Source organism: Dendrobates tinctorius, unplaced genomic scaffold, assembly GCF_039654945.1.
Source record: "Dendrobates tinctorius isolate UK_male_01 unplaced genomic scaffold, ASM3965494v1 ptg000022l, whole genome shotgun sequence".
NCBI lineage: Eukaryota > Metazoa > Chordata > Amphibia > Anura > Dendrobatidae > Dendrobates > Dendrobates tinctorius.
This window is the reverse complement of record NW_027361690.1, coordinates 107,277,408-107,294,514: the sequence shown is the minus strand read 5'-3', so window position 1 is coordinate 107,294,514 and position 17,107 is coordinate 107,277,408. Positions and strand designations below refer to the sequence as shown.

General features: G+C 41.6%; 1 protein-coding gene across 3 annotated transcripts in view; it reads left to right on the top strand.

Moving 5' to 3' along the window:
- Window positions 1–17,107, top strand: part of UNC5D (unc-5 netrin receptor D) — a 941,164-nt gene that overhangs the window by 902,218 nt on the left and 21,839 nt on the right. For all 3 annotated transcript variants that reach the window (XM_073569039.1, XM_073569040.1, XM_073569041.1), the window contains one exon: window positions 8,602–8,780. In XM_073569039.1, the coding sequence (XP_073425140.1) occupies window positions 8,602–8,780 (179 nt within the window). The remainder of the gene's footprint in view (window positions 1–8,601; window positions 8,781–17,107) is intronic.

Genomic DNA, 17,107 nt, shown 5'->3' with positions numbered 1-17,107 from the left:
CTTGCGGTATCGGAATGCTCAACACTATTAATAACCACTCTTTGTTTTCTATCTCTAAGCCAGCTACCTACCCATCTACACACATTTTCCCCTAGCCCAAGCTTTCTCATCTTACTTACCAATATTTTATGTGGGACAGTGTCAAATGCTTTAGAGAAGTCGAGATAAATGACATCCAATGATTCTCCTAGGTCCATTTGAGAGCTGACATCCTCATAGAAGCTGATCAGGTTAGTTTGACAGGAGCGATCCTTCATAACTCCATGTTGATATGGAGTTAAACATTTATTAACATTGAGATATTCCATAATGGTATCCCTTAGAAACCCTTCAAAAACTTTACCCACAACAGATGTTAAGCTTACCGGCCTATAGTTTCCACGTTCCCTTTTACACCCCTTTTTGAATATTGATACCACATTTGCTTGCCGCCAATCAAAAGGAACAGACACTGTTTCTATAGAGTCTTTAAATATAAGGAATAGAGGCCTGTCTATCACATTACTTAACTCCCTTAATACCCGAGGGTGAATGCCATCAGGGCCTGGTGATTTGTCAATTTTAATCTTACTAAGGCGGTTCTGAACTTCTTCCTGGGTTAGGCAGGTAATACTTAATGGGGAGTTTACATTATCACTCTGCAAATCCTTTTCCTGTGTGAACACTGTTGAGAAAAAAGTATTTAAAACATTTGCTTTTCCCACATCGCTCTCTATGATTTCACCCTCATTGTTCTTTAAAGGGCCGACACCATCAATTTTAATCATTTCACTGTTTATATAATTAACCCCTTCACTACCAAGGGTGGTTTGCACGTTAACTCCTGGGCCAATTTTTACAATTCTGACCACTGTCCATTTATGAGGTAATAACTCTGAAACGCTTTCATGGATCCCGGTGATTCTGACAATGTTTTCTCGTGACATATTGTACTTCATGATAGTGGTAAAATTTCATTCATATAACTTGTGTTTATTTGTGAAAAAATGGAAATTTGGCGAAAATTTTGAAAATTTTGCAATTTTCCGACTTTGAATTTTTATGCCCTTAAATCACAGAGATATGGCACACAAAAAACTTAATAAGTAACATTTTCCACATGTTTACTTTACATCAGCACAATTTTGGAACCAAAATTTTTTTTTGTTAGGAAGTTATAAGGGTTAAAAGTTGACCAGCGATTTCTCATTTTTGCAACACCATTTTATTTTTACGGACCACATCACACTTGAAGCCACTTTGAGGGGTCTATATGATAGAAAATACCCAAAAGTGACACCATTCTAAAAACTGCACCCCTTAAGGTGCTCAAAACCACATTCAAGAAGTTTATTAACCCTTCAGGTGCTTCACAGGAATTTTTTGAATATTTAAAAAAAATGAACATTTAACTTTTTTTCACAAAAAAATAATTCAGGTTCAATTTTTTTTATTTTACCAAGCGTAAAAGGAGAAATTGGAGGGAAAAGTTGTTGTGCAATTTGTCCTGAGTAAGCTGATACTTGATATGTGGGGGGCAACCACTGTTTCGGCGCATGACAGAGCTCAGAATGGAAGGAGCGCCGTTTCACTTTTTCAATGCAAAATTGGCTGGAATTCAGATCGGATGCCATGTCACGTTTGGAGAGCCCCTGATGTACCTAAACAGTGGAAACCCCCTAAAAGTGACCCCATTTTGGAAACTAGACCCCCCAAGGAACTTATCTAGATATGTGGTGAGAACTTTGAACCCACAAGGGCTTCACAGAAGTTTATAATGTACAGCAGTACAATTAAAAAATCATATTTTTTCCACAAAAATGAACTTTTTACCCCCAATTTTTATTTTCCCAAGGGTAACAGGACCCTAAAAGTTATTATTCAATTTGTCCCGAGTATGCTGATACCCCATATGTGGGTGTAAACGACTATTTGGGCGCATGGCAGAGCTCGGAAGGGAAGCAGCACCATTTGACGTTTTTGGCTGGAATTGACATCGGACACCATGTCGCGTTTGGAAAGCCCCTGATGTACCTAAACAGTGGAATCCCCCCCACAAGTGACCCCATTTTGGAAAATAGACCCCCTAAGGAACTTATCTAGATGGGTGGTGAGCACTTTGAACCCCCCAGTGCTTCACAGAAGTTTATAAGGCCCGGGCGTGAAAATAAAAAAATCATACTTTTTTCCACAAACATGATCATTTAGTCTCCAATTTTTTTATTTTCCCAAGGGTACCAGGAGAAAATGGACCCCAAAAGTTGTTGTCCAATTTGTCCTGAGTACGCTGATACCCCATATGTGGGTGTAAACGACTATTTGGGCGCATGGCAGAGCTCGGAAGGGAAGCAGAGCCATTTGATGTTTTTGGCTGGAATTGAGATCGGACACCATGTCATGTTTGGAAAGCCCCTGATGTACCTAAACAGTGGAATCCCCCCACAAGTGACCCTATTTTGGAAACTAGACCCCCTAAGGAACTTATCTAGATGTGTGGTGAGCACTTTGAACCCCCCAGTGCTTCACAGAAGTATATAACGCCCGGGCGTGAAAATAAAAAAAATCATATTTTTTCCACAAACATGATCATTTAGTCTCCAATTTTTTTATTTTTCCAAGGGTACCAGGAGAAAATGGACCCAAAAAGTAGTTGTCCAATTTGTCCTGAGTACGCTGATACCCCATATGTGGGAGAAAACTACTGTATGGGCACACGTTGGGGCTCGGAAGGGAAGTAGTGACGTTTTGGAATGCAGACTTTGATGGAATGGTCTGCGGGTGTCATGTTGCCTTTGGAGAGCCCCTGATCCACCTAAACAGTGGAAACCCCCCACAAATGACCCCATTTTGGAAACTAGACCCCCTAAGGAACTTATCTAGATGTGTGGTGAGCACTTTGAACCCTCCAGTGCTTCACAAAAGTTTATAACGCCCGGGCGTGAAAATAAAAAATCATATTTTTTCCACAATCATGATCATTTAGTCTCCAATTTTTTTATTTTCCCAAGGGTACCAGGAGAAAATGGACACCAAAAGTTGTTATCCAATTTGTCCTGAGTACGCTGATACCCCATATGTGGGAGAAAACTACTGTATGGGCACATGTCGGGGCTCGGAAGGGAAGTAGTGACATTTTGGAATGCAGACTTTGATGGAATGGTCTGCAGGTGTCATGTTGCCTTTGGAGAGCCCCTGATGTACCTAAACAGTGGAAACCCCCCACAAATGACACCATTTTGGAAACTAAACCCCCTAAGGAACTTTATCTAAATGTATGGTGAGCACATTGAACCCCCAAGGGCTTCAGAGAAGTTTATAATGCCCGTGCGTGAAAATAAAAAAATTGTATTTTTTCCACAAACATGATCATTTAGTCCTCAATTTTGTTATTTTCCCAAGGTTAACAGGAGAAATTGGACCCCAAAAGTTGTTGTCCAATTTGTCCTGAGTACACTGATACTTCATATGTGGGAGAAAACTACTGTATGGGCACACGTCATTGGGAAGTAGTGTCGTTTTGGAATGCAGACTTTGATGGAATGGTCTGCCGGTGTCATGTGTGTTTGGAGAGCCTCTGATGTGCCTAAACTATTGAAACTCCCCACAAGTGACCCCATTTTGGAAACTAGACCCCCCACGGAACATATCTAGATGTGTGGTGAGCACTTTGAACCCCCAAGTGCTTCACAGAAGTTTATAACGCCCGGGCGTGAAAATAAAAAAATCATTTTTTTTTCCACAAAAAATGATATTTATGCCCCCAATTTTTTATTTTCCTAAGGGCAACAGGAGAAATAGGACCCCAAAACTTTGCAATTTGTCCTGAGTAGGCTGATACCCCATATGTGGGGTTAAAACACTGTTTGGGCGCATGGCAGAGCTTGGAAGGGAAGGAGCACCATCTGACTTTTTCAAAGCAGAATTGGCTGGAATTGAGATCAGACGCCATGTTGCGTTTGGAGAGCACCTGATGTGCCCAAACAGTGGAAACCCCCCAATTCTAACTCCAACCCTATCCCCAACACACCCCTAACCCTAATCACAGCCCAAACCCTAGCCCTAGCCCTAACCCTAGCCCTAACCCAAACCCTAATGGGAAAATGGAAATAAATACATTTTTTTTAATGTTATTATTTTTCCCTAACTAAAGGGGTGATAATGGGGGGTTTGATTTACTATTCATAGCCGGTTTTTATTTTTGGCAGCTGTCACACGCTAAAAGATGCTTTATATTGTAAACATAGTTTTTGCATCACCACATATTGAGAGCTATAATTTTTCCATATTTTGACTCACCGAGTCATGTGAGGTCTTATTTTTTGTGGGACGAGTTGACGTTTTTATTGGTATCATTTTCGGGCACGTGACGTTTTTTGATCGCTTTTTATTCTGATTTTTGGGATGCAGAATGAACAAAAACCAGTGGTTCATGAATTTCTTTTGAGGGGTGCGTTTACACTGTTCCGCGTGCTGTAAAATTGATAAGGCGGTTTTATTATTCGGGTCAGTTCGATTACAGCGATACCTCATTTAGGTCGTTTTTTTATGTTTTGTCTGTTTTATGCAATAAAAACAATTTTATATAAAAAATAATTATTTTTGCATCGCTTTATTCTGCGAGCTATAACTTTTTTATTTTTTCTCTGATGTTGCTGTGTGTGGCTCGTTTTTTGCGGGACAAGACGACGTTTTCAGCGCTACCATGTATATTTATATGCGTCTTTTTGATCGCGCGTTATTGCACTTTTAGTTCGGCAGTATGATAATAAAGCATTATTTTTTGCTTTGTTTTTTATTTTTATTTTTTAAGAGGTTCGCTAAAGGGGTTAACTAATGGCACAGTTTTATAGGGCAGGTCTTTATGGACGCGGCGATACCAAATATGTGTACATTTATTGTTTTTTTTTTATTTCTAAAAAATGAATTTATTAGGGAATTGTTTTTTTTTTTTAAATTTATTTGGCAATTTTTTAAAAATTATTTTTACTCTTTTTTTTTTTTAACTTTATTACATTATCCCAGGGGGGACATCACTGTCCTGTGACAGATCGCTGATCTGTCACATCACAGATCACTGTGACAGATCAGTGATCTGTCACAGGCACTGCTGCAGACTTCCTCATGCCTGCTCTTTGCAGGCAGTGAGGAAGTCAGCTCCCTGCAGGCCCCTGAAGGTCCCCGTCACCATCTTGGATCCGGGGGCCTGCAGGGAAGGAGACCCCCGTAGCAGCGCTGTACATTGCGCTGCTGTGGGGGGCTCAGGGAAGCACGGAGGGAGCCCCCTCCCTCCCGATGATTCCCTTTAACCCCCGGTACACCGCGATCGTGTTTGATCGCGGTGTGCAAGGGGTTAACGTGTCGGGGGTCAGTCCGTGACCACCCCTGACACATTGTGCCGGGTGTCAGCTGTGATAATCAGCTGACACCCGGCCACGATCAGCTGCGCTCTCCCCGTGAGCGCAGCTGATCGCGCTAGACGTACTATTCCGTCCATGGGACTTAGGTCCCAGGTCACATGGACGGAATAGTACGTCCATTGTAGGAAAGGGGTTAAAGAATAGTTTGGGATTTGTTTTACTTTCCTTAGCAATGAGTCTCTCAGTTTCCACTTTTGCTAAATGTATTTGTTTTTTACACATTTTATTTTTTTCTCTATAACTTTTTAATGCTTCTTCATTGCCTTCTTGTTTTAGCTTCTTAAATGCCTTGTTCTTGTTATTTATTGCCCTTTTTACATCCTTATTTAGCCACATTGGTGTTCTCCTGTTCCTAGCCCTTTTATTTCTGTACGGTATGGCTAGCTCGCAGTGGGTGTGTAAAACTGATTTAAATATTTCCATTTATTTTCTGTGCTCCTATTTTTGAGGACATTGTCCCAATCAATTCGGCGAAGGTCCTCTCTAAGCTGATCAAACTTTGCTTTCCTGAAATTCAGCGTTTTTGTAGTCCCCTTCCAGGGCACCTTACTGAAGGACAAGTGGAATCGTATTATATTGTGGTCACTGTTCCCTAGGTGCCCATTGACTCGTACTTCTGTTATTCTATCTGGCCTGTTGCTTAAAATTAAGTCCAGAAGGGCTGTCCCTCTAGTTGGGCCCTGCACAAGTGGTGACAGATAATTATCCTTGGTCACTGACAGAAATTGGCTTTCTTTCTGAGATACGCAGGTTTCAGTTTCTCAGTCTATGTCGGGGTAGTTGAAGTCCCCCATAATAATCACCTCATTGTGATCTGCTGCTTTGTCTATTTGTTTCAATAATACATTCTCAGTGGTTTCTGTTATATTTGGTGGCTTATAACAAACCCCTATGAGGATTTTATTACTTTTCCCTCCTTGTATCTCCACCCATAGAGACTCCACCTCTTCATTTCTCTCTTGTATATCTTCTCTTAGTGTGGGCTTTAAAGTGGACTTTATATATAGACAGACTCCACCCCCTTTCCTTTTTTTACGATCCTTCCTATCATATCCTTGCAAGTTAGCCACCCAGTCATAGCTGTCATCTAACCATGTCTCAGTTATTCCTACTATGTCGTATTTTTCCTCATACATTACCAACTCCAGATCTTCAATCTTATTGGTCAGGCTTCTTGCATTGGTCAGCATGCAGGAAAGAAGTTTTGCTTCCATTTTCTTAGCTTCCCTCTGAGTACTCTGTCTTGGGTCCTCTTTACCACATCTAGTATCCTTGATTAGTTTGTCCTTCTGCTGCATGTTCTTGTCTGCTGTTTTCCTCCCATCCCCTCTTCTTCTAGTTTAAAGCCCTCTTGATGAGTGTGGCAAGTCTTCTTGCGAATGTGTGTTTCCCAGATTTTGTGAGGTGTATCCCATCTCTTGCGAGAAGTCCATCGTAGAGGTAATTCACGCCATGGTCCAAGAATCCAAATCCTTGCTGCCTGCACCCCCGTCATAGCCAGTGTTCACCTCTACTATCCTATTCCATCTTCTGATGCCATGACCATCGACTGGGAGGATTGATGAGAAAACAACCTGTACATTCCGTTCCTTTATTTTCTTCCCCAGAACTTCAAAGTCTTCGCAGATAGTAGGTAGGTAATTTCTTGCCGTGTCGTTTGTGCCTACATGTATCAGTAGGAAAGGGTTGTCATCCTTGGATTTGAGGATAGTTGGTATCCTGTTGGCCACATCCTTCATTTTTGCTCCTGGGAGGCAGCATACTTCTCGTGCGGTTATGTCCGGCCTGCAGATAGTTGCCTCCGTGCCTCTTAGTAGTGAGTCGCCCATAACTACCACTCTTCTTTTCTTTCCGGACGCACTGCTTGTTGCTCCTGAGTGTTTTTGAGTGTCATTTGTTTCCGCTTTTGTTGACAAAGTAACTTCTTTTGTTGATAGTGTGTCTTCTCTTGTAGATATGGTATCATCCTGAGCTGTGCCATTTTCGTTCTCCAGCATGAGGGCTTCATATTGGTTGCTAAGCTGTGTGGGTGGTGATAACCACTTGATCCTTTTGCTTCTTTTCGTCACATGGCTCCACTTTTCATCCTCTGTATGTGCTCTGAAGCTTTTCTCACTTTCCGTATCCTGAATGGTTGCTTTTGCTTCATCCAAGAAGTCCTCATGTTCTTTAATTACCTTCAATGTTGCTATTCTTTCTTCCAGTCCCTGCACCTTTTCCTCTAAGAGGGCAACAAGTTTGCACTTCTGACAGGTAAAGTTGAGATTTTGGGCCGGAAGATCCGTAAACATGTAGCATGTGTTACAGGTGACCATGTGGATTTTCTTCTCTTCCATATTGCTATTGCTGAGCGGCGTGCGGTTTTGCGATGTCCTCAAACAGCGAGACCCGGCAAGTCGAGCGATCGATCAGTTTAAGGCGACTCTTCTCCTCTTCCCAGAATGCACTGGAAATATGCAGATGAGCTTCCTGCTTCTCCAATCTCTATTTCCCTAATCCCTAATTCTAGAAGAAACAGTATGCTGTGGAAGGAGGAGAAGCATGGGGCTGGAGGATAGGCCCCAATAAGGAACTTGGGAATACATTAATCTTACTACACCATGAAGGCTAGAAGGGGCATGGATGTTGTGGTCCGCTCGGGACCGCCACCCCAGTGAGAAAGAAAGACTCCGTTGTTTCAGCCTGCACAGCAGGATAGGCTCTGACTGCAGTCACTGTTTATCACACCTCGATTGTGCCGTATCCCTGCATCCACCGCTATGAGCCTTTTTCGGAACCTTGTCATCTGAACATGTTATACTATATATGGATGTGAACCTTTTTGGCTGCTGTTCAAGTAAAAGTTCATCTGCTTTACTGTTAGGCTGCCTCCTGACTCTCCTGTCTACCTCCAATATATTAACACCATGGGGAACACCGCCAAACACCATAACTAGAGAGGGAACAGTACAGTACAAAACCAGTGCCTATTTTCACTGTATGGGAGCCCCAGGTATCGGGCATGGCAACCAACCCTCTATGTGACAACTAGAAGGATGCAACCCATGCGCCGTTGTACTGTGTTCACCGTGCTTTGGGGGTCACATTGCCATCTTTTCACATGTGTTGAATGTTTTTTACACTGAAATGTTTTACATGAGCATTATAGTATTATTAATTCCTAATTGGCGTCTCTAATTTGCATATCTTGTTTATTTCCATTCAGAACGAGCGTGAAACCATAGCTTTCTTTGCGCCAGAGGACAGTAATTTCCTGGCACACACTGGTCCGAAAGCCTTCAAGATCCCACAATCCATCAGGCAGCGGATATGTGCAACGTTCGACACACCTAACTCCAAAGGAAAGGACTGGCAGCTGTTAGCACAGAAACTTTCTATAAACAGGTGAGTGATATTTTATTGTACCCCGAACTTCTTAACTTGAGCTACAGTACATGGCACTCTGTTTTTATAAAATATTCTTACCTGATACCCAGTGGAAGGTGCATTTCATTTTTCAGCTCTTTTTTGTATAGGACATCTTAGGGTTAGGGCTAACCCTATGTTCCCTACATTCCCATGATGAGTTTTCGGTGAGTTTTTGACGTTGTGTATTTTTGCTGCATGAAAAACGCAGCGTCTTACAGCTCCAGCAAAGTAGATGGGATTTATAAAAATCTTGTGCCCACTCTGCTTCTTTTAACACTGTGTAAAATGACCAGTGGTCCATGTTTCAAATCCGCAGCATGTCAATTTCCCTTGTGGGCATGCTGAGTTTTCTGGTCAAAATTTCCTTAGACTTGCATTAGGTGCGGATATTCCACAGGTAAATAACAAACATGTTTTAAATGTTTTTCCGTGCCGGAAACGCATCAAAAATGCATGCAGTCCGCACCTAAGTATGTCACTAAAGTTTTATCAAAGCCAATTACCCAGACGTTTCTAAAACAAAGTAGCTTTATTTAAATCATGACACACCAACAAGAGACAAAAAATGCTGCATCAAAACTACGATAAAAACAAATGTTAAAAATGCAAGTAGGCTAACTAAAATAGAAGGTGCCGAAATGGTGCAGATATTCTGCAACATCAAAAACGCACCAACAGCTCATTGTGGGAACACAGGCTTATGGTATGGTCTTCTTTCGGCACATGGTAGATAAGCAAAATATTCCACCCGGCAGGTGGAATTTTATTATTATTATTGTTCAGCAATCTACCCAGTCAAAATTCTGGTTAAAGAGGGTGTGTAGTTTAGAAAACCTATTTTTGCATACCCTATTAGAGAAATTAATATTGGGACACCGTTCTCGCCCTCTCGTGGTGCCAGTTAAGAGGAGCCATTGCAAAGAACATCTCTTGCTATGAAGAACAAGCCCCTTCCTACATTCTGGAGAAAGTGACTTGATATGACACAGTGTAATGCCGAATGTCTCCAGTGATGGCGTTGCAGGACAAATGGAACACTTTGTGTAAATCATTCTTCCCTCTACATAACAGCTGGTCCCTGGTGGCCTCAACATGAAGACACTTCTTGATCAATTTATTTTTACGGGATCCTTCCAAAAATTATGGATTGTTCAAAGCAAGGATCCCCTTTAATACACCTATGAGTAGTTTTCTATTACAGCATGTTACTTTATTTTGTAGCTGGATTGCTATGGATTACTGTGATCACTTTTTTTTTACAGAGGGAAGGCCGACTCAACACATTCTCTTGAATTGACTCTGTAATATGTCAAATAGAGCATGTCTCCTCAGAAAACACTATTTATTTGTAGATATAGGGTTAGTCTGCAGACAAATAGACCAGTTGCCTTATTTAAGAGGATAGTCCACTACTAGGACAACTCCATCTTAAAGGAAATGTTCGGCCCCAATAAAATAATAAAGCTTATACTCACCCCAACTAGTGCTGGCGTCGCTGTCTCCGCCTTCGGACAAACTGAACATGAAGAGGAAGCAAGGTCTTCAGCTCATCCCAGACTTCCTCTTCATGTTCACTTAGTCTGAAGGTGGAGACTGTGACACCGGCGCTGATTGGGCACCGGACATCACGTGTCATTCCACCACATCACAGCCTCGGGACCGTGAATGCCGACACTGCTGGTACGGAGCCGGTACGGGAGCATAGGCTTTATTATTTTATCCTGGTTGAACATTTAGAAGTGGACAATCCCTTAAAAAGGGGGGGTTACCAGGAGAAAATTATCTTATTTCTTCCAAGGAATTGCTGGCTGTCAATCATGGGGGCAAGCACATAGTGGCTACAGTCAACATTCACATCAATGCTCACTATCCTGTAAGCGGTCACTGTAAGGCTACTTTCACACTTGCTTTTTTTTGCAGCGCGTTTTTCCTGAAAAAAAACGCATGGAAAAAACGCATACAAATGCATACAAATGCTGCATTTTTTTCAAGCATTTTTATGCGCATGCATGAAAAAGACGCAGCGTTTTTATGCGTTTGTATGCATTTTAGTGCGTTTTTACCGCGTTTGCATTTTTTTACAACATTATTTGGCCTCACACTAACCCAAACCATGACTTTACTAACCCTAACCCTAACCCTTAACCAAACGATACCCTAACCCTAACCCTTAACCAAACCATACCCTAACCCTTAACCAAACCATACTAACCCTAACCCTTAACCAAACCATACTAACCCTAACCCAAACCCTAACACTAAACCCTAACTAATCCTAAACCCTAACCCTTAACCAAATCATACGAACCCTAACCCAAACCCTAACCCTAACCCTAAACCCCCTTAACTAACCCTAACTCTAACCCAAACCCCTAATTTCCATTTCTAACCAATGGTCAACAAAAAAATGCATACATGAGCATGCCAATGCGCACATATGCGCACCCATAGACTTACAATGGGTGTCTTGCTGTAAAAAAATGCATTGCGCGCACATGCGTTTTTTTGAGGCAAGTCAGACACCCAAAAAATGCAACAGGATGCATTTTGTGCGCCCGAGCGCACACCAAAAAAAGCGCATGCTCGTAAAAACGCATACAGCAATTGGTGTCTTGCTGTAAAAAGACGCATTGCGCGCGCATGCGTTTTTTTTTGAGGCAAGTCGGACGCCCAAAAAATGCAACAGGATGCATTTTGTGCGCCCGAGCGCACACCACAAAAAAAGCATGCGTGTAAAAACGCATACAAACGCATGTGTATGCGCACATAAGCGCATCCCATGCAAAATATAGGGAAAAAAAGCACATGCGTTTTTTAGCGCTAAAATACAGCGCTAAAAAGCGCAAGTGTGAAACCTGCCTTAGGATATCCCTGCACTTTGATTTAAAGCTCGCTCTACAACCCATTTGCAGCTTTCATCCCAAAGGCACAGTTAACTCTGCTGTGAGAAAAAAAGCTGCAAGGGTTGTAATGATGACACACAGCTCTGCTCTACTCTCCTCGCCCTCTGTGACATGTTAAAGGGGTTATAGGGTTAGTCTGCATGCAAAAAGTAATATGCCTTACTTAAAGGGGTTGTCCATTACTAGGACAACTCCTTAAACTAAAAGTTTGGCCCCAATAAAATAATAGTAGAAGTCAGCAGTGAGATCAATAAAACAGCATGTAAAAAAGTGCATGCTCCAGAGATGAATCTTTGCTAATACCTTCTTGGTCTGTGAGACTGCTGAAAAGACATCTGTGCAGAGCAGGAAGTATCAGGCTAGTGTAAAGGACTAATGACCAGTTAAAATTACATGATTTTATTATATTTTTTTTAAGGCAGATAGCAATATGGAAAATTTAAATAAAATATTATAAAAAAATTAAAAAATAAATATTTGACATAAAAATCTTCTTTAAACAATAGATCTTTGTATCTTGATTAATTTCCTTTAATAGTTGCTGCTGTAGATGAGGACATACGTTCCCCATCATAACCATTCCGCATATGTATTCATAGGACAACATAGCTGTAATGTGTTTTAATCACCCACTGACAAGTATCTTTTCCTTCTAGGTACAGAGCAGAATTAGGCTTGTAGCCATCGAGAGCAGACGTTCATTTTCTTTTGTGTGCAGTGAAAATAGGGCATTCCCTGAATAAGAATAATTACACCAAGACATCTATAGACACACAGACTTGTATGACCGGAGGGCATTACCACCCACAGGAGCTTACAATCTAAGTTCTATTAGAAATCATTTTTCAGGGCAAAATTTTTAATCTATAAGAATCATAATGAAGACATTCTGTATTCTACAACCCCTCCCAAATCATTTATATATATTCGTGCTTCAAGGCCAAACCTGATGAAGGCAATATTAATGGTTGAGCTTTATTACTAAGCTTTCCTTTGGGGGATTCTAATGAACACATCCCGTTGCTGAAAAAAATGAGATTTATTCTGCCTCCCAGCTTTGGAATACATACATAAATAAAGAGTTCTTTCATACAGGCAAATCTATGGATCAGTGTTGATGATGGATAAATTGTGATCCAGACCTCTAGCACTGAAATTCCAAGAGAATTGTAACAAGGTGCAAGTTTCTGACATATAGGGCCTCATAGATGCTGAAATCCTTAAGTTATGGATATGTAAATCTGCTATTATGCATATTCTATGAATAATTGCCTACTTCATAATCTGGCATGAATTCCATAAAGAAATTTTTTTTTTTCTCTAAAGCAGCACTCTACTCCAACTCCTTGCAGTATTGTTTTAAGAATGAGTCTCCCCTAGAAAAAATGCATTGGTAATACAGCATCCAATGGAGCACACCTCTGCCTCTATATGAAATGGGAGCCAACTCAGCGCCCATATGCTAAGTTGCAGTTCAGTAAACCATGCGTTTGTATTTACAACTCAAGAGCCAGTAATCACAGAATAATTAACACTTTAGGCCTTAGTCACTTCAACTGGTAATACCCTATAATGGTACGTCAATGTAAAAGTGCCCATATCCGTCAGATAGTAGGGAAGGACCCCATACACATTAGATTAATGTCGTCCAAACCTGCTGATATCAATGGGGTCGCCAATAGTCTTAAGCCCCCGTCACACATAGCGATCTCGCTAGCGAGATCGCTGCTGAGTCACAAGTTTTGTGACGCAACAGCGATCTCACCAGCGAGATCGCTGTGTGTGACACTTCTCAGCGACCGGCACCCCTGCCGGGTATGCCTGATCGTCCTGGAATTGCCTGGACATTTTTTTGATCGCTGGTCTCTCACTGGCCAGCATGCATCGATGCGTGTGGCAGGCGGGAGACCAGCGATCAGCGAGCTGGAGCTGGTAACCAAGGTACATATCGGGTTTCTAAGCGCCATGTGTCGCTTGTTACCCGCGTGTTGCTGTCCTGATCGCTGATGAAGCTGCCTGTTTGGCAGCTCACCAGCGATCATGTAGTGACACACCAGCGATCCTGACAAGTTCATATCGTTGTCGGGATCGCTGGTGAGTCGCTATATGTGAAGGGTCCCTAATGTATATGAGGATTCCTGAAAGATGATGGATAAGGAATATAAAGATTCAGTTTGTCTGATTTTTGAACTACTGATCCTATAGCTCTCTAGAGTTAAGTCACTGCCAGAGATGTCTGGCAGCAAATCTTACAGAGAGCACAAGGATGCTAAGCATAGCAAGCACACTTGTTACAGGTACATTTGAGTGAGATACCTGCCAGCTTTATAATTCACCATACCATTGTTTGACTCACACCTATCTAAAGTATATCGGCACTTTAGTCAAAATTTGTTTTTCTGACATATGTGGTCTCGTGCAGACAGCTATATTTTCGGTCTTTATGTTGTCCATGGTTGCAACACAAAGCACACTGAACCTATAATGATCTATTGTCAAATCAAATAAGTTAAGGATTAGTGCATGTATAGTACTACCGTATCAGAATTACCATCTGTACATAAATACATTAAAAGAACCAACATCAACACAAGAATGCAGCACCAGAACTACCATCAGTACATGAATATTGCAACAGAACTACCATCAGTACATGAATATATCACCAGAAACATTATCAGGACGTTTACATAGCACAAGAACCATCACCAGTACATGATTACTTCAACAAAATTACCAATAGTACATAAAAACATCATTAGAACACCATTAGTACATCAATACATTACCAGATCTATCATCAGTACATGAATATATAGGCAGAGCTATCATCAATACATGAACACCGCACCAAGCATAGTACAGTGATCAATTGCAATGTCACGTCAGTCTCACCCATGTACAATTGTATTGCATGAATCTATAACTCCCAGTATGTCCTTAACAATTGTAAGATGAAGAGATGTTGGGATTTGTTATCAGCCATCATCACACTGCAGGCCATGCAGGAACCACAGTATTGATCATGCAAGCAGTAACACTTTTAAACGTTTCAAAAGTAACTTAATGTTTTGGGAGATATCTTATATGTTTTAGGCCTTTAGTTCTGAGCAGATGGGAAGGGTCTTGGTCCCTATTGATTGTTCAAAACTCATCCTAAAAGTGTGGAGTTCAGGAGACAGAAGCTTACGACTTTGCATTGCATCGGTACTCTGCTGTGTGTGCTCCTGTCTCCTTGCTAAGTGGTATTTTGAACAAATGCTGATGTTCTTGTAAGAATGTGACAGAGTCACTCAGGTGTTTGAACAAATGCTGATGTTCTTGTACGGAAGTGACAGAGTCACTCAGGTATCTTCCCCCCTGTGGATACTGTACACCTCTTACGTGCGACACCCTGTCATTTGCTAATGTTAGTGTAATGTACTGTATTGTGATGTATTTAATATGTGTAGAAGTAGGGATAGAATAGAAAGGTAGTAAAGTGCAATAGTGGGATTAGAATAGAGGGATCAGATTGGAGATAGGGAATAGGGTTACTAGTTTAGGATTAGTTAACATAGGGGTTTTCCTGTTGGGAGGGGCTACAGAGCAGTGCAGCACAGGGCAGTGAGATATAGGAGGGGACTTCCTCGTTAGTGCTGAGTGCAGTCAGGATGGAGCAGTGAACAGTGAGAAAGGACAGTCTGTTAGCCATGGGGATAAAGCTGCTATGGCAGGAAGGGGCCCCATGCTGAGGAACGTGCAGGTGGTCACCAGCTAGAACAGAGACTAACCCAAAGAGGATCTGGGGTCAAAGATCGGGGAGATGAAGCTGAGATGGCGAACCTGGCACCTTTTCCTATTGAAGCTGGACCAGGGAATGTTAGGAAGCTGATGGGCCTGGAGCATGAATGGGACAGGGATTGTCCAGAAGCAGGACAGGGATTGTCCAGGAGTGGGACACAGATTGTCCAGAAACAAGGCAGGAATTGCCAGAAGGAGAGAGAGGCTGCAAGAGAAACAGGCAAAGCAGAGGAAATCCCACTCTGTGTAGATTGTGCTGCATGTTAAAGGATACCTTACTGCTCAGTCAAGATAAACCGTTGGAAAAAGACATTGACTCAGAAGTGATCTGTGAAGTTCTTCATATTAAACAAAACTAAAATGATTGATGGCAAAAAGAAGATCCTGATGTAGGACCACAGAGAAGCTGAACTTACCACATCTGGCAGCCATGTGTAGTAGTCACCAACGATTTCTGCCATCAACCATAAGGCAGAGCTATCTATAGTTTTGAGCCTATCACCCCTTATAGAAAATCCTGCTCTGATGTGGAAAAATAAACCATAAAGTAACGTATCTAGAATAGCTCAATATTTTCTTTGGACTATGTTCGCCTGAAATAACCACCTGGATTGATGGCTGAGTATTTCTAGATATGTTAATGAACACCATTTTCTGCCAAAAGTAAGACTAGATCTAATTTTGAGATTTATCCTTTATGGTCCAGTGTCTAGACTTATATTATAAGACACACATCTAAGCCTTGCTCTTTGTCTCTAAAAATACAGAAGATGCAGGTAATAAGAAGTACAGAACACTCGGGCAAATAAATGCTTTCTGCACATAGTAATCTGCCTCACCTCCATCCAAACACTTTTCTTAGTCTGCAGGTTTCTAAAAACCCAATTTTAGCTTGTGCTTCGATCTGGCCTTTTATCTTCCTACTTACAGGCACAGTAGCACAGTACAGCTTGTTTCCATTTGAACAGTGCCCGCTTTGAAAAATAACATTGCCAAGATGTTTGTGATGGGAATAGCTTGCAGCTCAAGTGGCCCTACTGCCGCTTTGACATTTCGCTCTGCGATTTGATTATTTCCTGTATTCTTTTTGTCACTGGGTGAGCATTTTTTTTTAAGAAAAATAGTCACAGCTGTCTCCTTAAAAGGAGCGTAGAAAGAGAGTCTTAGAAAATTGTGCCTGCTTGCCTTTTCAGCTAGCGGCAGGCAGAGTGCAGATCACCCAGTAGTCATACATTTGCTCAGCAGAAATGGCTTCAAGGGCCAGCAGCCTTTCCGGCATGGTATTATTCACATTTTCTAATCTGCCGGTGGGTTATAAATGCTCCAAATCTGAGCTGTGCACCTGCTGCAATAATGACAGTTCAGGGCACTCATTTATATGTCTGTATGGAGCAGATGAAGCCAGAGGAGCTGGAAGAGTATACTGTGCCAATGGTAGCAAAATCTATAGGTGAGGTCATGGTAATTTGGGTTTGACTTAAAACTTCATGGTCTTTGGCTGGAAACAGAAAATGACTAATATTGCAAAAATGTAATTCTTAAAAGTAAATTGCAGCCCCTTGATGCACTCTCAAACAGCCTCAATCTTCGCAGTCAGCCACACTTAGCTGGTCACAA